We start from the raw sequence: 23,642 nt of genomic DNA on the forward strand, positions 1-23,642 counted from the left end.
AAAGTCACTCCAACAGCCATGAGAAGGGGCAGCCATACTTACTGAGTGTCTGCTCTGTACCAGGGTGATGTCATACATAATGTCTCATTTTTAAAATAATTTCACTTGGCTCTCCCAAGAGGTCAGTATGGTAAGCATGCTCATAGTATGAAAGAGGAAGCTGAAATGTGAGTATGTGAAGAAACTGAGTTTGAGAGTTTACACCGCCAGGATATGTGACTGCTGGGATGGAATCCTTGTGCCTTGGCCTGATGCCTTTCTTTCTTATCGCTCTTCATTTTCCAACAACAAGGAGTGAGTCCTTAGTTTAGAAGAAGTCAGGAGCCATGCTGAACTGAATTTGATTGTACTGAATTAAATTGTGCCTCTGTGTCCCCAGTGTGTCAGGCACCTTCCCACTTGATTTTACAAAATGCTCCTGGAAGCATGAGGTGAAAGCGCACATTAGGAACAAGGAGGAAGAGAGATTCCCTCCTGGAGTCTAAATGCTATTAGGACAACAGTAATAGTAAATATGATCTGCACTATTGGGGGCACAGGACGCAGGAGCTTAAGTCAGCCAAAGGTGGTCTTGGGAAGCTTCTGAGTGATCACTGTCATAGTTCCCTTGCTATTGCTGTAACAAACATCACTGGCTTACACAGTCCAGGGCAATAGAGCAAGCAGAAACCAAGGAGGAATGCTGTTTGCTGGCTCACTTATTCACTTAGCTAGATTTCTTAGACATCCCAGGACTGCCTAACTAGGGAATGGTGCCACCCACAGTGAGCTGAATCATCCTACATCAGCTAATAATCAAGACAGTCCTCCCAAAAATGCTCATAATCTGACCTGGGCAACCCCTCAATCGAGGCTTCTCCTCTCAGATGACTCCAGGTTTTATCAAGCTGACAACTGAGATTAATCAGGAAAATCATGAAGGAGGAATAAAAGTGATGCAAGCCAAGCAAGACACACAGAGGGAGCAATGCTCCTTTGATACAGAATTTCAGCTAGGACGCTCCTTACCGTAGGGGCATTTCAGTGGAACAGCATATCGGGGAGCAAGCGATGCTGAAGTTGGTCTCCCTGTGTCTCTTACAAAGAGTCACCATGGATTTCTAGGCCATGCCTTCACAAATATGCCTGTAGCTTAGATGACAGCTAAGCTTTATTATTGCTCCGAAAATGAGTTATTGAAATATAGCTGGCCACATTGCCACCTGTCTTTTCTTAGGATAAACACGAAGGGTGCATTTCTCTGATGCAAAGGTGATGTCATCTGCCTGGATTGGGGTGTGGCTGCCCTCAGCAAGCTGGAAGGTGCCACCTGGCTTTATTTACATGGATTGATATGCTCCTGGAGTAGAAAGACTTTGGGGGAGCTATGGTTGCTGTATAAAAACAGGACCCAGCCCTGCTCAGAACCCATTTTGAACATGGTGGGATAGAGTGAAGAATTCTGTCCACTAATGGACATATGGTGGTTAACCAAAAGTGTCATTTGGGTTTATCTTATTCAAATTGTCCCCTTCACTGTGCCTGTAAATGTTCTTAAATTTGAGACTTTGTAAAACCTACCAAAGAATGGCTGAAAACTGAGCCAGTCCTGTGAAGCATACGTGACTTAGTCAATAGTAAATACATATATATCTGTAATATTTGCATCTAAAATGAAGACCCACAGCTAAGTACTGAGCCAAACTCCTGGAATCCAGTCATAGAGAGGGAGGAGTGATGAACAAAGCAGTCAAGACCAGGCTGATGAAATCCACAGAAACAGCTGACCTGAATAAGGGGAAGCTCATGGACCCCAGACTTACAGCTGGGAAACCAGCAGAGGACTGAACCAGGTCCCCTGAATGTGAAAGTGGAACATTATTTATCCCTAGTATAGGAATGGACTCTATTCTCCATAGAGGGATACTCTCTCAGCCTAAACACACAGGGGAGGGCCTAGGCCCTGCCACAAATGATGTGAGAGATTTTGATGATCCCTCATGGAAGGCCTCACCCTCCCTGGGGAGCAGAAGGGGGATGGAATGGGAGGTACATGGGGGCATGAGAGAATGGGAGGGAAAAGGAACTGGGATTGATATGTAAAAAATGATTGTTTCTAATTTAAATTAAAAAAATTTAAAGAAAAAAAGAGAAAGTCCAACATAATACTGGTACTGAGTGTCAGTTCCCTGTTCCCCACTTCCTTAGGAACTTTAATAAAAAATCCTCAAGCTGTGTTCTCTCTTGATGTTGTTCAAATATTGCTGTCTCCTCACACTGAAAATGAGATCCCTCCTGCACCCCACTACTGCCCAGCATCCCTTGTGCTCATCACCAAACCACTGTGGGCTGGCCACCTCCACATACCCAGATTGTCTGTCCCACTCTCTGAATGGGCTAGCCTGCTCACCCCCACTTGGGAATGTACATCCAAGTCAGCTGAGCAAAGCTGTGTTCAGTCCTGAGAATGAAAGCCACCTCCCACACAAACTTCAGATCTGCTCTTTGCTCACCTCCCAAGATCTCCATTTTACTCCCTCTGTGGAGATCTTCACCCAGCTACCTGACAGATTTATCTAAAATTCAAATGCAATCCTGTATCACCCCTGACCAGAACTCTTCAGTGGCTTCCGGATCTTTTGTGATAACATCCAAACTCCTGAAGCATTTAGAGCAGTACCATCTGAGCCGATTCCTTCCACCTCCGTGGCATCGTCTCCTAATTCTTCATTGACAGCGACCCTACCGTGCTCAATTACTGATGGCTTTCCAAGCACAGTGTTAACTCATGCTTCTGAGCTGCCAGAAGTGGCCCTTCCTCTCTATTTTGCCTTACAAATCTGAACAACATTTCAGATTCTCTCAACTGCCCCTCTCTCAGAGAAGCCCTCTGACAGAAGTGTCCTAGACTATCTTCTTGAGGCACCTGCTGCTCACTTGTCTGCATGATCTCCAGACTTGTGGTTAGTAGAGATTCTAATCCCTGAGTAGTGTTGGATTAAGAAAGAATAATGCCTGCTCAGTGCTGGCTGAGCCTTTGAACAGTTTCCCACATCCCCAACACTGAAGGGGCTTGAATTTCAGCCCCAGCCACACTGATAACTACATTTTGATTGACTTTCAGGTCGGGCCAATCACTGGTCTGCCATCATTGGCGGGTCCCACTCTAAGAACTACGTACTGTGGGAGTATGGCGGGTACGCCAGCGAAGGTGTCAAGCAAGTTGCTGAACTGGGCTCACCAGTAAAAATGGAGGAAGAGATTCGACAACAGGTAAGAACAGACTCAACCAACAGCTAGAAATGAGGTCAGAGTATCCTTGGGTTTCATTTTCAGGAGCTTAAAATATGCAGTGGAGTGTGCTTGAGGGGGCTCTATAAGCTGTATCGGATAATCTCAGTTTCTCTCCCTGAATCGTGCATCTTCTGGCTTCTGCGAACTAAACGCTGCTGTCAGCTGGTTGTTGGGATGACAGACCTCTGGTCTCCTGAGAGTGAGAAGGGTGATTTATGGTTTCATACTATGCGTTTTGAGGGTGGAGGATGATGTTCAAGCTGTCTAAGCAAATTGTTGCTTCTGAAAATAGACGCTTTATATGTTGGCATGTGGTATTTTGCAACAGTGTCGTGAAGTGTCTGATAAATTCACTGGCCATTAGTCATAATCATCATGTACGGATATAACTGCTGTGAGCCTGAGCCTTGGGGTCCAGGAACCGCCCCATCGTCTGGGCCCCAGCATCTACTGCGGAAGGCAGGGTAAATCACCCACTGTTGTTGCCAATGTGTTTACCTGACAATGGATCATCCCTCATCAAAAGCCTGGGCTAGTTAATAGCAAACAGAGGCTAAGAAGAGGATCTTGCAGGAATAGCAGATTGTGTGGTTTGCTGTCAAGAGATGATAGCCTAGTCTTAACTGCCATTCCCACAGAAGCCCTTCTGGCATGAGAGAGCTACTCAGGCAGCCATGCCTCACTGACCACAGTTGTCCTGGGACACAGAAAAGGCGAGCTGTGTTTGGGGTGTGGCCATTTCACAGTATGGGTCACTGAGAGGCCACCATCCTCCTTCCTCCCAAGATGATGGAGGGAGCCCCAGATACATGGTGCCCCTGTTGTGTTTTAATGGGTATGTGTTCAGAGGCCTGAACAGACTGAGGGGGTGGGCAGAGCCCAGACCCAGAGCCTCCCTGAAGTCTACCATCTGGTCTCCAAGCTGTCCACAATCCTGAATTGAATGCAATTGAAGTCACCCTGTTCCTTCATAATGCCCTGGGAGATCTTTTCTGAACTATAGGCTTGGGGGCGGGGTTTCAGAATGAGCTTGTGTTTCTCCTCAATTTGATTTGAAGTCTCTTCTACTTGTTTGAGACAATAGTTTCATTAACATTTAACAGTGCATGATACTAACTATAAAATCACCCTTCTTTGTAACTGAAGATTACCTGGGACTCTTTAATCTTCCTGGGATTGCAGGCATGCTTCACTATGCTAATTTTTATACTGTGCACAGGATAAAACCTAGAACTTCATGTATGTTAGGACAAGATGCCATTAACTAAGCTACTACATCTCTAGGCCACAGTGTCAGCCTTATAACTGCCTGGTTTCTCTGCCTTTGACATGCCTCACAAGTGACATAACTCTTCATGTTATAGCCAAGTTGTGAATGCCCCCTCCATATAGTCACTATTTGCCTGGCTTGCCATTGGGGATCCTTTGTCTGGAATCCCAAAGCTCCACTTCCTAGCTTCAGGCATGAAATTGTGACCATCCAGCTCTGAGGAATGGGATGCTGAAAACCATTTGTTACAAAGAAATGATGAAACTGCCAAGTGATTTCAAGATCGAGGGCCAGTCTCCCTTGTTGATATTCTTGAGAGGTTTCTTGAGACATATGCAGAAACCATCCAAAATTGAGGCTGTGAGCCAGACAGATGGCTCAGCAGGTAAAAGCACCTGCCATACAAACTGGAGATCTCAATCTGAATTTGATTCCTGGAACCCACATAAAGATGAAGGGAGAGAACCAACTTGTCCGCTGATCTCCATTTGTGTATTGTGGCATGCATACACACACACAAATACACACACACACACACACACACACACACACACACACACATACACACACACATCTTTTAAAAATTATTTCATTATTTAATATTTTTTCTTATCTTACATATCAATCCCAGTTCCCTCTCCCTCCCACCCTCCCATCCACTCCCCAGAGAGGGTGAGGCCTTCCATGAGGAATCATCAAAATCTGTCAAGTCACTTAGGATAGAGCCTAAATACTCCCCCATGTCTCTAGGCTAAAGGTGTATCCCTCCATGGGGAATGGGCTCTCAAACTCTGTTTTGCACTAGAGATATATCCTGGTTCTACTGTCTGAGGTCCCATAGACTGCCCAGGCCTTCTAGCTGAGACCCACATTCAAGGGGTCTGGGTCAGTCCTATGCTGGTTTTCCAGTCTGGGGTCCATGAGCTCCCCCTTGCTCAGGTCAGCTGTCTCTGTGGGTTTCTCCAGCCTGGTCTTGACCCATTTGCTGGGGTTACATTTTATTGGTGAACATAAAGTCTCATTGTGGTGTGACCTTGACCAGCTTGCTGCAAGGAGCCTGCCTAAGCCAGCTGGCGAGTCTTCCTGCTTGTGTGTCTGCGTAACAGCACCTCTTCAGCCTCCTGTGTATTCGGTATCTCTCATTAACCCTCCTTGCTTCAAGTCTGAGATACCCATGTTAGTATTCAAGTTCTACAGATGAGGAGAAGGTACAGTCAATCACAGAAAAGCCCAGGACTTCAAGCCCAAGTTTGTCTAGCTCTAAAGCCTATGCATAGAATCTGATGTACAAATGAATTGTAAGGCTCCAAGCAGACACAGGATCCTTGTTCCAAATCTGATGAGGATTTCAACATGGAAAATGCTATGAATTTCACAGCATGGGCCCCTTGACACTGAACAACCACTTCCCACTTATACACCTGCCTGATCACACCCCACCAGCCCACTTCCTGCCAGGTCTGACGGGAGCCTCAGCTGGTGGTGGCACCCATCTCCTAGCTCCTTGAAAATCCAGCTCAGTTCAGTAATTTCAAGGTCCCTTCAGTTCCAAAAGATTCATGGCCTTAAATACCCTTCCCTGCAAGCACACAACTTATATTTTTCTGTAAGTCAGGGAGGAAACAACATAAAAAAGGAGCAAGAAGACGGATTCTCCTAGAATAGAAATATGTCCTCTGTGTAACTAGAGGGCTTGTTTGAAAACTTCGACAAACTCTCTGTTCCCAGCCCTTCATACACTTTATCTTTTCTCTCAAAGAGCCCCATTCCAGCCATGATGTAACTAAAATCTCTTTTTCCCCACAAAATGCATTTTGTTCTTTCCTTATTATGGACTTATACCTCACAGCCATTTTCACAAGCATTAAAAACCACAATGGGAATTATTGGATATAAATATTATGCTAATGGATTTCAAACACAAATGAACAAAAATACTAATCACATTAGTAGTGAGGAATTATAATAATTCTGTTGGGTATAAACCTTATTGTTACTATAACTGTGAAGTCCCAAGAAAATTGATGACATATTATGGTGGAGGCATTGGCAGTGATGAGGCTACAGGCCAGAGACAGTGTGGGGGCAGAATATGCACCCCTTCTTTAGGGAAAGAGAGGCCAATGCTTCCTGGTGGTCAGTGGAGCCTAAAAATGGGAAATAACATAGTTGTCTTTTTTTAGCCATGTGTATTTCTTCTTCTGAGAAGTTCTCCAGTTGATTTGTGTGTGTGGTGTGGTGTGTGTGTGTGTGTGTGTGTGTGTGTGTGTGTGTGTTCACCAATATGCACAGGAGTATATGCATGTATGTACATACCAGTGGAGACCAGATATCTTGGGTGTCATTTCTCATTTTTTGAGACAGGGTGTTTCCCTGAGTCCTAGAACTCACCAATTAGGCTAGGCTAACTGGCCAGTGAGCTCCATGTTTCTTCCCATCTCTGTTTCCCCAGTCATTGGATCACAAGTGTGCTACCAGCTCCGCTGTGTGGATGCAGGGACTCAAACTCAAGTCCTCATGTTCCTGAAGGAGCACTTTACTGACAGAGCCATCATTCTAGCCCTGTTTTCTGATCTTTAATTTGGATGACTTGATGGATTTGCTATTCAGAATTTTTTTGAGTTCATTAAATAGTTAGTATATTAATCTTTGACAGATGAACAGTTGGTAAAGCTTTCTCCCGTTCTGTAGACGTCTGTCTGTTCTGTTGATTGTTTCCTTTGCTCTGCAACTTTGTTCAAATGATGTAGTCCCATTTGGTTATCCTGCTGACACCTTGAAGTGTCTTGAAATGTTTCTCCTTGTTTTTCTTCTAGTAGTTTCCTGACTTGGGATCTTATTTTTAGGTCTTTGATCTGTTTTGAGTTCATTTGGGGGTAAGGTGAGAGGAGTTTGGGTGGATCTGAAGGACATTATGTTAAAGCTAAGTAAAATAAGCCAGATACACTTATGGAAATAGAACTAATGTCAAATAGTGATGAGCAGCCATTGTGAAGGGGAGAGGAGATAAATGATGATTGGCTTTGATTATATGCATGTATTCAAATATGACATTGAATGCTATGGATGCATGCAATTTATGCACACCAATAAAAAATTTGACAATGTTTACAAAAAGAAATATGAGGCTCTGGCTAGCCCGGCATGCCACTGATGGATAACCCCAGGCAGGAGGAGGCAGGAAGAGGAAATAGAAGATCACCCCAATGCAAGCTTAGGCATACTTTACCCCACTATGACAACTTGTAAGTCAGCAACTGCAAATTTTGACTGGGTGTCTGGCTTTCAGCTCGATACTGGGGTAAACATGGCATCCATTCACCCAGTTATCCATGCTAGAGAGCCAGTTGCCATCCTTGATACTCACCTCTCCATACCCCAGCTTCCGCCTCCCCTTTTAGGTTCATTCATTTCAGTCCACCAGCATCACACTCTTCGCATCTAAGTGTACATGTCAGCACTAGTCTCTTGGTGGTCCTGCCTTCAAGTCCTCTTCCAAACACCCCTGCTGCCCAGGGTCAGATATAAAATCCAAGTCATGCCATTCCCCAGTTAGGATCATAACCCTTTCTTTAAAAGAGCCCCTTCTCAGCTGGGGTCAACTTCCAGCTCCCTGTGGGGAAGGAAAGAGAGGAGAAAAGAGAGGGAGAGGAAGGAAGAAGAAGGAATCAGAGGAGACTGGGAGGAGGGAGAGAAGGGCAGAGATTCCTTCATAGGCCTACATTCTAACAGAGACAATAAAAGGGACGAAAAGAAAGAGGGCTGGGGGTGCGGCCCAATAGGAGAGAGCCTGCCTAGACCATGCAAGGCAAGTGAGGGAGGCTAATAAATAATCGGTAAATAGTTACAAATTGTAGTGAATGAAAAGAAACAGATGATGATGACTTAAAGAGGCCTAAGAGTAAGAAGGACTCTGTTGTAGGTGTTGAGAAGATCACCCTAAGTAATACCTGTTTAAGTTATGGCCCAAAAGTATAGTTGAAAGCTTGTGCAAAGGCCCTGAGGCAGAAAAACAGCTTATTGTGCTTGCAGAACCAAAATGAAGGGCCATGTTGCAAAAGGGAGAGGACATGAGTGGGCAATTGTACCAAGAAGAGTAGATTTGGGGAAAGGGACCATATGGTCTCCACAAAGAAGAAATTCATTGTAGAGGTAAGAAAGACAGACTCGTGCACATGTCCCCTTATAGGTACTGGTTTCTTTCAGGGAACTTTCTGCCCTTGACTGAAAGGGTACAAGCCCACACTGACTGCAGTGGTTTTGACTGCTGTTCTGAGTCACCCAGACCTTGATAGTGTGCTTTCCCCTTCTTCCTCCTGCTCCTTTCGGCTCGCAGCTCCTGGTCTTAGTTCAGCGTGTCTTCTCTTGAAAGCCTGGGCCTGCTGTCCCTCCTCTGGAGCCCCAGGGCTCCTGGTGCTGCCCCTGACCTGGGCTGACCCACCACTGCTTGGTTTTTTTCTCTGTCTCCGTAGACAGTGCACGATCCAGACGTTCAGAGGAGCTAGGGCAGTGCAACTTCCAGAAGAGCCCCTTCCCCAAAAGCGGGAGCTGGAAGACCCCTAATTAGATGGTCATGGTCACCCTCCCCTCTTCCATGCCACCCAGAGTCACGTGAATTTTTCTGTGCTCCCTTATGCCACTTTCTTTCCCCATTCATAGAGCTTCCACCTCCACTCAGGTACCTACAACCCCCAGATTTGGCCACGTAATCCTCCCACAGCCAGATGAGCAGCACTGGTAATGTGCAACCGAAACAGGTATATGTTTGGCAGCAGGGCCTCAGCATCTGCCATTGGTCTCATCAGCGGCCTGACCATGGCTGCATTCAGGCCCCCGAGGCAGACAGTTCGTGGTGAAAATGGAATTAGAAGTAGAACCCTTTCAGGGCAGTAATAGACAAGCAAGGGTTAGACTGACTTGCAAAACTCCAGTCAAAGTGCAGGAACTCAGGCAGCCTGTCAACACTGTAACTGGGAGGGATGCTGAAGCAGAAGTGATACCATCTGGAGAAACCCACCATGCTGAGCTGTGCCAGCCCTGTCCAGCCCAGTGATATGGTGCCAGGTCCTGAGGTCAGTTTAGTGGTTGAGGTGGGACCAAGGGGCATTAGTAGACTGAAGTACATGGATTTAGACAAGCAGAGATCAAACTAGGGCACCAGGCAGAAGCACAGTTAAGACTACCCCTGAGTCCTTGAGACTTGGTGCCACACATTTTTAAGGACCCAGGAAACAGAGCAGGGCCAGTGGGTAACTTTAATGTGACTTAAGTCTGTTACCTTGAGTAGAGGGCCAAACCCCAGTGGACCTCAGTGTCTCCGTTCCCAAATGATGATATTGGCAGTGTGGGGCACAATTGTTGGTTATGGAATAGCATGCGAGTGATGCTTGGCTTGGTATATGAGCATTATTGTTCTAATAACAGGAACATGAAAATTAATCGCAAGTATTTGTAATCCCCTTTCCCCTTCACAGGGGATGATTTAGTTTTATTGAGTGGGGACACAATTGAAAGAAGTAAATGGTGTGCAAACAAGAGTTCTCAAATAAAATCTAGGAAAAGCAATGCAGGGCCAGGAGACAAGATGACACTAGAATTCTCAGGAGTGAGAAGAAGTGTAGTTGAACAGCTGTCGTTTGGGTTGAAAAGCGGGGAGAGAAAGGGGAACCAAAGAAGACTTTGAGTGAATTTGTTTCCTGAGAGGGGAGGCATCAGAAGAGCATTTTTAGCCTCTGCTTTGTAGAAGTGCATGATGGGATTTCTCCTTTGCAGCCTCCTCAGGAAACATTTAGTCAAGACCTGTGGAACTTTTGTCTTCATTCACTCACTGTTGCTTTAAAATAGAAAAGTAGCACAGACTAAGAAAATTATACACAGTTGACACTTATTCCATGGTGGTGCTGGGGGAGGGAAAGTCCAACTTAGCATCTTGCTTCAGTTGAGGCTTAAGACAAATAGAAATCCCAGTAGCACAGGCTACCCCAGGCCAGTAGGGTGCAGAACCTTCCTCTGAGCAGAGCTCTCACACACCAAACTTTTACCCAACAGCATCACCAATTCCTGGGAATTCTGAACCTCTGTGTGAGAAGTGAGGAGGTGCATATTCATTTGATCAAAACTTACATGGTATTTAACTCATAGAAAAATCTGTTTTTTACAGCCACTGAAACATAATAGTCCAAATGGAAGGCAAATTCCAGTGGGAGATAATTAATAAATTGCCTTAAGATGTGTAGGACAATATAGAAGTATTTATTAAAATTGTACACTGTCTTTTTTATTATAGCAATAAAAACAAGACATCTGTTTCTAGCATAGCCTTTTGTAAGGGTACAATACTGAAGACATTCATATTGTCGGTATACTTCTTTGTTTGTGTTGTTTATTTGCTGAGACAGGATCTCACTGCATACCCCAGACTGACCTTCAGCTTGGGAGCCTCCTGTCTCAGCCTCCCAGGTACTAGATATATAGTCACACACACCACACCTGTCATTTATGAGTACATCTTTATTCTTTCTAGATCAGTGCTTCCCAACCTGTGGGTCATGACCCTTTGTCAAGACTCTCATCTCTAAAAAAATTACTTTATAATCCACAACAGTAGCAAAATTACAGTTATGAAGTAGTAACAAAAACAGTTTTATGGATGGGGGCTGCCAAAACAACACGAGGAACACAGTATCAGGAAGGTTGAGAACCACTGTTCTAGATGGTAATTCTGTACCCAGAGACTGTTTTTAGGGATGTTCCTACAAAAAGGTATATGAAGAGAAGTATTTGCTACAACATTGCTTAAAAATTGAGAGGTAGAAATAGGGTGAGTTTTTATCAGTAGAGGACATTTTAAGTTCCAGCTCATATATATAGTCAAGTACCTGCCGCTCTTAAAGGGGATGGGGCAGATCTGTTTGTATCAGCATGAAATGCTCCCCAGTGCTTATTTCAAGGTGGGGAGAAGTAAAACAGTGTGTGTAGCATGCAGCTATCAGGGGAGAAAGGCATCTGGATCAGAGTGAACTGACTGTATTTTGCAGGACAGAATGTCATTCTTTGGTGGATGGCAGGGTTCACTTTGTAGCCCAGGTTGGGCTGGAACCCAATAAATAGCTAGGATGACCTTGAACTTCTGGTCATCCTCCTGTCTTGTCCTCCCAAATACTAGGACTATATGTGTGAGTACCTTTACTCAGTTGTGCTCACAGTATCTTGAACACCACACCTAAGACTCATGCCTCTAAGGCCAACAGGGAGGGGAAGGCTCGGAACAGAAAGGTTCACTCCTGTTTTCCTATCTGCCCTTTGTGCTGCTTCAGTCTTACTGGTACACATGGCACCTTCTCCAAGGGTGGCACTTAAAGAAACAAACAAAACACTGATTTTTAAAAACTGAGTACCCCCCCCCAGTACTCAGTCTATAAACTTCCCATGTTCCACCAAGATACACGGAGCTATTTTTCTGACTATAGAGGCTGATTATGTAGAAACAGAGAGCTAAGCAGTCAGAAATAGCCACAAACTGTCTGGGTGAAAATGACAGAATGATGAGAGTCACCAAAGCAAGTATTAAAACAGCATAGAGTAGCATTGACTAAAACTGCAAAACTAGAACTTGAGCAGACGAGTCAACAGGATCCAATGCAAAGTCCAAAAAAAGACTCCAGTTCATTTGTAAACTAAGTACATGAAAAAGTACACTTTCCTACCACCTGGAGAAACAATGAGTCATTTGATAAATGACAATGGAACAACTGGAAACATCTAGAAAAAAAAGAAATTTTCTTCAAGTCTCAGCCCTTGAACCAAAATATAAATTCCGATTACATTGAAGACAAATATTTAAAAATAAAATACATCAACAAAAGAGAAAACATGGAAAAATCAATTTTTTTAGTGTAGAGCCAAGTCCTTTATAAGTATACCACAAAACTCAGAGGTCATTAAAGAAGATTAAGATAAGCAAGAAATGTCTTTAATAATATAAAATATTAAGAAATTTTAAAGGGTTTTTAAGAGTTATGTTTATGCATGTGTCTATGTGTGAGTATGTTTACATGAGTACAGATACCTGAAGAGGTCAGAAGAGGACATTGGGCTGGGCAGTGGTGGCACACCTCTTTAATCCCAGCACTAGGGAGGAAGAGGCAGGCAGATCTTTGTGAGTTTGAGGCCAGCTTGGTTTATAGAGTGAGTTCTAGGACAGTGAGGGATACATACAGATACTGTCACATAAAGGAAGGAAGGAAGGAAGGAAGGAAGGAAGGAAGGAAGGAAGAAAAAGAAAAATGAATAGGGTATGAGATCCCCTGGAACTAAAGTTGCAGGCACTTTTGAGTCACATGATATGGATACTGGGACCTGAACTTGGGTTCTCTACAAGAGCAGTACATGCTCTTAACTACTGAGCCATCTCCTCAGGCCCAAGAAAAATTTAAGATAAAGGACAACTGGTAGAAAATATTTATAAATCATATAATAAATAAAGAGCTGAAATCTTGGATATATAAAGAGCATCTCCTAGGTCAATTTTATGTATGTTTTCTTGTTCTTTATGGCTTATTGATGTAGATCAGTGGTTCTCAACGTGTGGTCACCACCTCTTTGGGAAGGGTTGGATGACCCTTTCACAAGGGTTGCCTAAGACCATCTACATATCATATATTTACATTGTGATTCATAACAGTAGCAAAATTACTGTTATGAAGTGGCAACAAAAATAATTTTATGGTTGGTGTCACCATAACATGAGGAACTGTGTTAAAGGGTCACAGCATTAGGAAGGTTGAGAACCACTAATACAAGTCTCACATAGCTTGTAGCCTTAGCTGGCCTTGAACTCCTGATCTTCCTGCCTTCACCTCCCACATGCCGGGATTACAGACATGTGCCAGCACATGAAACAGGTCAGTTTTTGAGACCAACAAACCAATGGCAAAATAATATAAACACAAGGACAGGTCTCAGAAACTAGATGGGTTTTAGATGTTTTTAAAAGATGTTCACTTCATCTACAATTACAGAAATTCATATTGATTCCATCAACCTGTACCTTCTGAAGTTTTGATAACCATATGTTACCAGTAGCACAGAGAAATAGTTCTACATGCACATTATGGCAATGCTGGTCAGTGTGACTTTGGAGAAGGCATAGTCTTCTGATTTGCAGCTCATATGCAGGCATACTCACGTCTAAGCACATGCTACTTACTGAACACTGAAACACACACACACACACACACACACACACTGTAAACACACACACTTTACATACACATACTATATACACACTGTACATACACACAATGTATACACACATACACTGTATACACACACACACACACACACACACACACACACACACACACACACACACTGGATGTACTACTTACTTTCTGCTGCTGTGATAAGACACCATGACCAGATGTAACTTAGAGGAAAGTATATTTTGACTTGTATTTCCAGAAAGAGTCCATAATGGCAGGAAAGGCATAGCAGCACACAGCCAGAGAGGGAAGCTGATACCACATCTCCATCCACACACAGGAACAGAGAGAGCAAATGGGGAAGTAGAATGAAGCTATAATCCCTGTAGTGATGTACTTCTCTGGCAAAGCTCTACCTCCTAAAGGTCCCATAACCTCCCCAAACAGTGCCACCAACTGGCAAATAAGTTTTCAAATACATGAATCTGTGGGGGGCATTTCTCATTCAAGCCACCACAGGAAAAACATCTTAAATATCTCTGAATAGGGAACCGTTTAATATGAATCTGCTATTAAATATTTCTAAGACAGACGACTTTGTTAGAAGGTGTGCACTGCAGAGAACACACTCTGTGTTCCACTGAATAATCTTGTTTAAAGTGCGCAATGACATCACATGAAGAGTTTGGGAGAATGTCCATATTTGGCTGTAGGGTGAGGATGTAAGCACCAGTGGGAGAGAAAAGGGAAAAGATCTTTGACAAATTCCATTTCCACCTTTTGAAAATTATATCATGTTTTGTGTTACTGATTCAAAAGGTTGATATTTTATAATCTAAATCTTTAAAAAAACAATCCAACCAACAAACACTGGAGCTGGGGAATCTTTGGAAAGACTGTGTAAGAAAGCATGTTGCTCAGCAGTTAAGAGCACTGGCTGCTCCTCCAGAAAACCTGGCTCAATTCCTAGCACCCACATGGTGGCTCACAACCTTCAGAACCTCTGGTCCCTCTTCTGTACATGCAGGCAAATTTCCCATATCCATAAAAATAAATATTTTTAATTAAAAAAACGAATAAAGCATGTTGTGTGAGCTTCCTTGTTTGTTCTTATCTTGGTGACCATTAACTAAAGGCCACCAGATTTATTTTTGACTGAAAAACTGAGACTTACAAAATATGCTTGACTGTTCAAACACTAATAGCAAGACATATGTGCAACCCATATTTCTTGACTTTGTTCCTTTCTTTCACTAAAAGATAAATGCAAAAGGCATTCCTGAAAATACCATCTGGGTATATACACTCACCTAGTGTACTGAAAATGTATTCCTTTTCACCAGGTTCTATATTTCTTAGGATCTAAGCTGGATTTTCTAATGAATACTTGCCATCTAGTGATTTTTTTAAAAAGTGTGGAAAATGTGTTTCTCCAGCCCCCCTCCGTTGTTCTCTAACTATGAAACATAATAGATTTTAGAATAGAAATACAAAAATGAAGTGTAAAACAGGAGTGTCACCTCACACAAATGGTGATATTAACTGGCTATTGCTACAGAACAGATAGGCAACCTCTAAGATGAACTTCGGCTCATGGTCTCAGAGTCTCCAGCCCATGATCAGTTGGCTATTGCCCTTGGACCTGTGGTAAGAAAAACATCATGGCTGCAAGCAGTTGTCAGAACAAGTTACTCACCTCAGGGTGGCTGTGGAGAAAATAGAGGAGTGGCCTAGGGTTTCATATCCCTCCCTTATATCCCCAATGCCCTAACTTCCTCCCATTAGGTTCCACTTCCTAATGGCTCTAAAACTTCCCAGTAGTTCACAGGCTGACAATCAAGATGTTAGCACGTGGGCCTTTGGGACAGGAATGACACGTAGTTGCAGACTGGAGTATGTCTCTTCAGAGGACAGTGGACAAGTTGTACCTAACTGTCTCAAAATGAATGGCTTGAAAACATCACAAAGCACATTTTCAGAGATGAAGAGTTTTCTGCTCACAATGAGGGAGAGCAGGGCTCATGGGGTTTATGGTGTAGCTGCTTCTGAAAAGCAGGTGGATTGTGGTACACTGGGAAGCATCCATTCAGTTAAAGTGTGTGCCTTTTCCCTCTGTTTCCCAACAGTTCCCTGGCTGCCCTGGTGAAGTCGGCCATTCTACCTCCTTTGTCTCCATAGCTACAATCAGTTCTCCAAACTACAGCTATTTCCCAATAGGCTCCAGTTACAGTATGTTTTTAATTTGTCTTCTAATTCAAAAACAGAATTACTGCTTCATTAATCAATGGATAAGGAAAATCAAAAGTCTATTAACTAGAAAGCAATGCTATTCCATAGGCATTGATCCACATTTGTTATGGGCAGCTCCTGAGAGTAGCTCTCTGGGGTGCCACTGGGGGAACTGAAATAGGCCTATAAATACCTTGAAATGCTTCTGACATGTATTAGAAGTTTGGTGGAGAAATGGAAAATATAAGAATTTTTGCTTGCTATAAATGCCATATAGAGATTATTTTATGCCACAAGTATATATAACTAGCAGATGTGTGTGTGTTACATTTAGAAGAGAGGATTTATGCTTTATCCCCCCCAGAATGTTTATTTTAAAATTATTTCATGGTAAAAATACAGAGAATAAGTGACTATGGCCACACCCCCTCTCTAAGGCTCAGGAAAATTCTAAGAGCCAGACATTGAGAGGACCAGAGTGAAACAGGGTAGCTGCACTCATGAACACAGCAGGCATGGTCTGTACAGTGTCAAGCCAATCAATATTCTAGCATGGAGTGGGAAGGGGCTCATCAGCCCCCACCCCTAACCTAGTAGCTATGGGCAATAGATGTCTTTTGGGGAAGGGAGAGTCAGTTTTCTTTATGGATATGGCTTTTGGTAGGTCAACCACACTCTAGTGGATGGCCCCACACCTATGGGTATATGGGCCCCAAAACTGGAGTCAATGATATATTTTTAAAAGAGGACACAAAGTTAGAGGAAAGGAGGTAGAAGTGGCTCTGAGAGGAGTTGTGGAGGGGAATTGAGGAGAATGTGATCAAAACACATGGTATGGAACTCTCAAAGAATCAAGTTTAAATCAGTATAAAAATAAAGTATGCATGCATCTGGCTTATGGTCTGTGATCATGACTGCAAGCATAGTTGGATCTTTTGAGATGAAACTTTCCCCCATACCAACATTCAGTGAAGTTTTCTTCCTTGGGTGGATTTTATGATAATTCAAAATGCACCATGAATGTTGGTGATCCCATCTTGTGCACGGACACCATCATAGACAATGATGTGAGACTAAGGGCTAACAGTTGTATTTTCTAAATCATCTATGGTCTGTTCCTCTTGTCTGTTTTATTCCATGATTTTCCTGTCATGTATCTTCGTAATGAATATCATAAATGAGTATAAAGAACTGCAAAGTCTAGCTAACAGTCCCTTGGAGAATATTCACTTTCACTCAGATCACCCTGAGTCAGCCTCCGGCTGGGGTGTTCTGAAGCTGGGGGGTCAGACTTTGTGAGAACTCTTACTCATTCCAAGGAACATCACTCTTCAGGGTTCCCCACTGAACATGTCTCTGTCCCTTACCACTTCCTGCTCTCACCTCAGACTCCAAGGCTGCTGAGAGCCCTGGTTATACACCCAGCTTCTCATTTCTACTCACTGCTGCCAACTGTGTTCCTTATGAAGCTCAAAGCCCCAAGGCTACCTCAGGAGAAAAACCACCATCAAACACCAGACTCGATTCTCTGTCCCCTTCTCTTTAGGACCTGACTTCAATTATTATTTTTTTCTCCCAATCCCATTAGACTGCCAAAAGTTATGCTCAGCTTCTCAGCCCCTTAACTTTCTGCAGCTGTTACAAACGCCATGCTGAAGCTCGGAAGGTAGCTCGGGTGATTAAAGCACATGTTGTACAAGCATGAAGACTGGAGTCTGAATCACCAGAACCCACATAAATGTCAGGTGGACATGGCAAGAGATCACTCAGAACAATCTGACTAGCAAGCCTACCCATATCAGCAAGCTCTGGGCTTGACTAAAAGTCTTAACCTCAAAGATGGAGAGCAATTGAGGGCCATTCTCGATGACAACCTCTGCCTTCCACAAACATTCTCACCCATGTGCACATGCACTCACACACATATAAACATGCATAAGCACAAAAGGTAGAAAGAGAAAACATAAAAAGCCAATCCCTAAGGAGGAAATACATTTTAGAGTATGTGACTCACTTCTATGTATAGCCCTTGCCAGGTGAGTCTCTGACATCATTCTGACCTGTGTCCAAGCCCCACCTCCTCTCATCCTTATCTGTTCTATGTTCTAAATGTGGAAGACTGTGTCTCTACCTGTACTTGCTCAAAAAATCATCCTTAAGGCATAGTTCCTGCTATTTATTTACACTATTAATTTATACTGGAAACACGTTCTTACACCAAGTATTCCTTCCTTACGTGCAAATGCTTTGGAAGAGTCTACAGTGAGAAGAGCCTGATGACACCTTGGCACTTTGACTGTTTAGGAGTTCTATTATTTGACTTTTGATACTGTTGTATATGAATGACAAATTTTCTTTTTTTTTATTTATTTTATATAACAAAGTCCAATTAAATGAAAACAAACATTTATACACAATATTTGGGAATTTGGGCGTTGTTCTTTCCAAACTACTTCCTGCTGGTAAGGGCGCTGTCATGGGGGATTCGAAGAAGATTCAGAAATCCTGGCTGTAGTCGTAAGGCTGCTTTGTCCAGCTGTTTTGAATGTAGGATCACCTCGTACTCTGTTTCAGGAGATCTGGCGTGATCAAACCACATTAGTCTGGAAGGAATCCACATCTTTTCATTTTCTGTGGAAACAAAAATAGAAATCCTTTTCCCCAGTAACTTGTCCTTGAACTTAAATTTTGGAGTCAAAGCATTTTTTTTAAATTTATTATTTTACATGTCGATCCCAGTTCCCTCTCCCTCCCTCCCTCCCTCCCTCTCTCCTTCCCTCCCTTTTACCATCTCTGCCCTCTCCCATGCACTCTAAACACCCTCCCCTCCCAACCCCCCACCACAATACCATATGTAGGGGAATGCCATCCAGTTGGGGTCATGTAGATCTGACAGGTCATGTGAAGTAGGGACTAGGGCTTCTCTCCTGTCTCTAGGTTAAGGCAGTTATCCCTCCATAGGGGATGTGTTCGCAAAGGAATGACAAACTTTCTAAGTATAGTATGGCAAATGATAAGACAGTTCAAAATTTTAAAGCTTAAAAAAAAAAAACAACTTTGTGGGTTCAAAATAATGACTTATAGTAATCAGCCTTTAGGACCATGGTAGATTCTTAACTCTGAGATGTCGTGCAATTGATCCCACTGTTTTTAATTATTTAAGCTGTTAGTTGTGAATCAGGCATTATCCAAGACCTTCTTGATGCCTTTGAAAAGGAATGCTAATAAAATAATGAAGATTTTGCTGAAAACCTACAATGAGGTATAATGACTATAGATGAAACGTGTGTGTGTGTGTGTGTGTGTGTGTGTGTGTGTGTGTGTGTGTGTGTTACCTACTTTGGCAGATGCCCTCCACTCCAACTCAACACAGAGTAGTAACTGATTACTATATCCTAATAAGGATGCTTTAAAATAATTATAGGAATTAATATGTGTATATGTCAGATACTTCATTTTAACCTACATATATATACATATGTATATGTATATATATGTATATATATATGTATATTATTTTTGATGTGGTGGTATGGCACATGTTTGGGGGTCAGAGAATAACTTTGTGGAATCAGTTCTCTCCTTACATCTTTACAGAGGTTCTAGGGCTCAAACTCATGTCTCCAGGCTTGCATACCAAGCCTATGTACCTACAAAGCAATGTCACTAGCACCACAAATGTACTTTTAATCAAAAATATATCACATTAATAATTCAACTCCCTTAGTTTTGAGTTTAAAGTTCTTAAAAATGTATCTGGAGCCCACAAGGATATGCCCAGAATCATTGAATCAGGAAATATTGGATGTCTGTGTCCAATGGAAGGCTTAGGAAGGGGATCTGGGAACCAGAATGAAAGAAGCAAAAATGACTACCCACATGTAACCTGTGCACACCATCCTTTAGACTCAAATCATTATCCCTAGATGGCTTTAAATGCCAAATCAGAACCCCTAAATGTGGGTCTCAGTTAGAAGGCCTGGGCAGTCTAAGGGACCTCTGACAGTGGAACCAGGATGTATCCCTGGTGCACAAAAGGACTTTGGGAGCACATTCCCCATGGAAGGATACTCCCTTAACCTAGAGGCAGGAGGGAGGGCCTAGTCCCTACTCCAAATGACTTGATAGATTTTGTTGACCCACCTAGAAGGCACCACCCTCCCTGTGGAGTGAGGGGCATGGGAGGGAAGGATAGAGGGAGGGAGGGAAGGAGAGGGAACTGGGATTGATATGTAAAATAAGAAAAATAAATAAGTAGAAAGAAAGAGAGAGAAAGAAAGAAAGAAAGGGAGAAAGAAAGAGAGGAAGGAAGGAATGAAAGAAGAAAGCCAAATGCAGAGTAAGTCCTATGAAAAAGCTATGATCCTTTATACTGTTCAAGGCATATTTTCCAGAGAAGAGCCTGAACATATGCAGCTCTGATGTTCGTTTGAGTGGTGTGTTTCTGAATGTTTTCTATCCACAATTCATTGACCCTGGGAATGTGAAATCCATGCAGAGAGAGCATGGCACCAGGATATTTAAACTCAAGAGTCTCTGGGTTTTTTGTTTTTTGTTTTGTTTGGTTTTGTTTGGTTTTTTTTTTCCCCTTCCTACCTGATCTTAAGACACATGCACATAATTTGGTCCCCATTGACTGAGGAAGTAATTTGGTCTCAGGGAGTATTATATTCTCCATACAGTTCTTCAATTAGAAGAGAGTTGAAACACAGACACTACACAGACTTCTACATAAATTTGATTTGGGTTTGCAGCCAATCCCTACCCTATTCCATGGATGGGAAAACAGGTGAAATCAGTCTGTCTTTTGTTTCTTTGTGTTAAAGTATTAGTATGCCCTGCAAGGAAATGAGAGTAGGTATTTCTGAGACTGAACATCGCACACCTGAAGTCATCAATAAATTCAACAAATGCTGAAATAAATCAGAGCTAGGGTTAATAAAGTAATTTTTCATTATCAGGTGGTTCCTATCAAATCCACTGAAATGTCAGTCTTCATGGAGGCTCCCGCCCCATTTCAAGAGATCTGTTAATTACACTCATTTCATTTATCCTGCACCTCCACTATTGTGGCAAGTGTTTGCTTCATCTTATCCCACCGCTCAATAGATTTTAATTGCTGTTGCTGCAGCAGACACCTTGAAATGCATTTCCTAGAGAGACCATGGCAGGCTGCTAGACTAGCCAATGGTGATTAATTTCATTGACTTGAATCACAGAGAACGAAGAAAGCCAGTTCCATTTTAATTACGTCTGCAAGAGTACAGCATTTTCTGAAGCAGAACTCCTGAGAGGGAATGAAATCCAGGATGTGGTCTTTCCTTTCTTCAGTTCCTTGTACCATGACTCAGTATTGGCAAGCCTGGGGATTTGCAAGCAGGAGAGAAACATGAAGCAAGCACTGATCAATTAATATCCACAGAACAGATTTAAGATATGAATAGTATCTTACCCTTGCTGCAGATGTGCATAAAAGGGACAAGAGTAATTAACCCTGATGTGCAAATATGTTTACTTACTGTCCCAGAAGACAGAGCCAAAGACATTCTTGGAGCTTTCCAGAATATTCTATACTCATTCATGTCCTTGGATGCTGTCATACACTTTCCCAATCTCTCACCCATTCCACTTGAATAAATAGCAGCGCTCAATAAAGCCCAGCTCAACAGCTACTTCTTCTATTTGCCCCGAGGAGTCATGGGATGAAGGAGTAATACACAGTTCTAGGGTCTGGATATATGGCTCAGTTGGCAGAGTGCTTGCTTAGCATGCATCCGGGGTTTGACCCATAGCACTGAATAAACTGGGTGTGGAGGTACATGCCTCTAATCCTAACACTCAGGAAGAAGCATGAGGATCAGAAGTTCAGGGTCATCCTTGGCTGTATACCAAATTTGAAGTAATCTTGAGATACACGAGACACTGTTTAAAGTATATGTGTGTATATATGTGTGCCTGGGAATGCCAACACTAGAGGGAACAATCTACATATGCTATCAGAGATCCAGAAAGCAGCTCTTCTCTTTAATTTTCTTCCTCTCTCGTCACACCTTTCATTTACCTAAGTGACCACCAAACTGCTTGGGGTGTTGTATACATTGCTAGCTAATGACCTATTCCCCATTTATCATCTGCACATGGAGAATTAACTTCTCCTATATCATACTTGTTGCTAGGACAGAATGTAAAACCTTATATAGGGTACCCAGGTGGATGGCTGGTCAGAGAAGGGGCACGAAAGATGTAAGTGTACTTTCCTTCATCTCCCAGAGTACCGTTTTTTCACTCCTGTTTATAATGCTAATTGAGAGGCAAGCCAGGAAACAGAATTTAAACTAGACTGTTCTTTGCAGATTTACTCTAGAGGGAGTTATTAAATGTAGCTGTCTTAGCTTATTTCACATCCATTCTCTCTTTTTGGTCCTCACTGCTAACTTCCTCATCCACATATGTATTGATGTTTAATAAGGATCAAGAGAAACAAATAGGTCACATCAGGCCCTGTCTCCACCCCCCAATGGGTGTGGTCTATGCCACAGGTGCTGGCAAGGTGAATATCTCACTACACATATGGTTTCTTCATCCATCATAGATAAGCAAGCCTCCTCACCATCTCCTCCATTGCATCTTTCATGATACTTCTCTGTTGCCTCCTGTAGGTGACACCTCTCACTGGTTCCTCACTATGCCTGCCCTATTCACTGCACAAATGCATACACTTGATTCTGGTGATGATGGTCTCTATAGACTTCTTCCATGGGTGAATCATATTCTTTCTCTGCCTGGATTTACATCTATCCTTGAAGTTCCTTCTAATGAGCTAAGTTCCTTCCCTACTCACTTCCCATGGCTAACTCCTTCAAATGTTCTTTCTAATCATCTGTGTGATAGAGCCATTCTTCCACTGTCCTACCTGGTGCCCTGTTCTGATCTCTGAACTGACTTCTTTCCCATTTCACTGGAACTGTGGCCTGTCTGTCCTAGTAGATAGAGCACCCTACAAATGGAAATCATGCCTTCTTTATCTTTGTAAGTCTGGGAGCTGACAATATGTGCTATTCGTTGAATGAAACAAACAAATAGATTATACACATTTAACTTCCCACTTCCACTGCCAAATGACTTTTTCAAAGTCAAAAGGGACATGGTCATGATGAAAAGTTATGAATGAATGAGGGAGGGAGGGAATGTACTACTGCTTGTCTACGAGCCTGGCAATGAGGTTTGTATTGTGGTGAAATAAATACCCTTTCATTTGTATACTCCCTAGACTATGTACCCAGGTAGGGTACCAGCTGTCAAAACTAAACACAGCCCCAGGTGGCTTTGGTTGGAGGTCACTGAAATTCTGATCTCTCCTACAGACATAAACTTCAGAAGAAAAATATTTTGTCCAAAGACTGATTCTAGATCTAAGAAAAGTCTGAATTCTATTCCTTACACAACAGAACATAAAGGCCACTGGCACATGGGAGAGAAAGCTGTACCAGATGGCTTTCCTGCTGTAGAGTGATGAAATATGTGTTGTTTCCACTTCTACAGTGGTTCAGTCTCCCTGGAAATTAGCATTAAACGGGATCTGATTTTTCTGATAGTGCAGACCTTACTACCTGGTGGCAGGGAATCAGGCAGCAGGCTGGGTCCATCCATTGTCTCCAAACACCTTT

General features: G+C 42.8%; 1 protein-coding gene across 1 annotated transcript in view; it reads left to right on the plus strand.

Moving 5' to 3' along the window:
- The window catches only part of Spon1 (spondin 1), a 268,537-nt gene that overhangs the window by 150,730 nt on the left and 94,165 nt on the right, over positions 1 to 23,642 (plus strand). The window contains exon 6 of the mRNA XM_051192721.1: positions 3,104 to 3,252. Within this exon, the coding sequence (XP_051048678.1) occupies positions 3,104 to 3,252 (149 nt within the window). The remainder of the gene's footprint in view (positions 1 to 3,103; positions 3,253 to 23,642) is intronic.

This window comes from Phodopus roborovskii, unplaced genomic scaffold (genome assembly GCF_943737965.1).
Source record: "Phodopus roborovskii unplaced genomic scaffold, PHOROB, whole genome shotgun sequence".
Classification (NCBI taxonomy): Eukaryota; Metazoa; Chordata; class Mammalia; order Rodentia; family Cricetidae; genus Phodopus; species Phodopus roborovskii.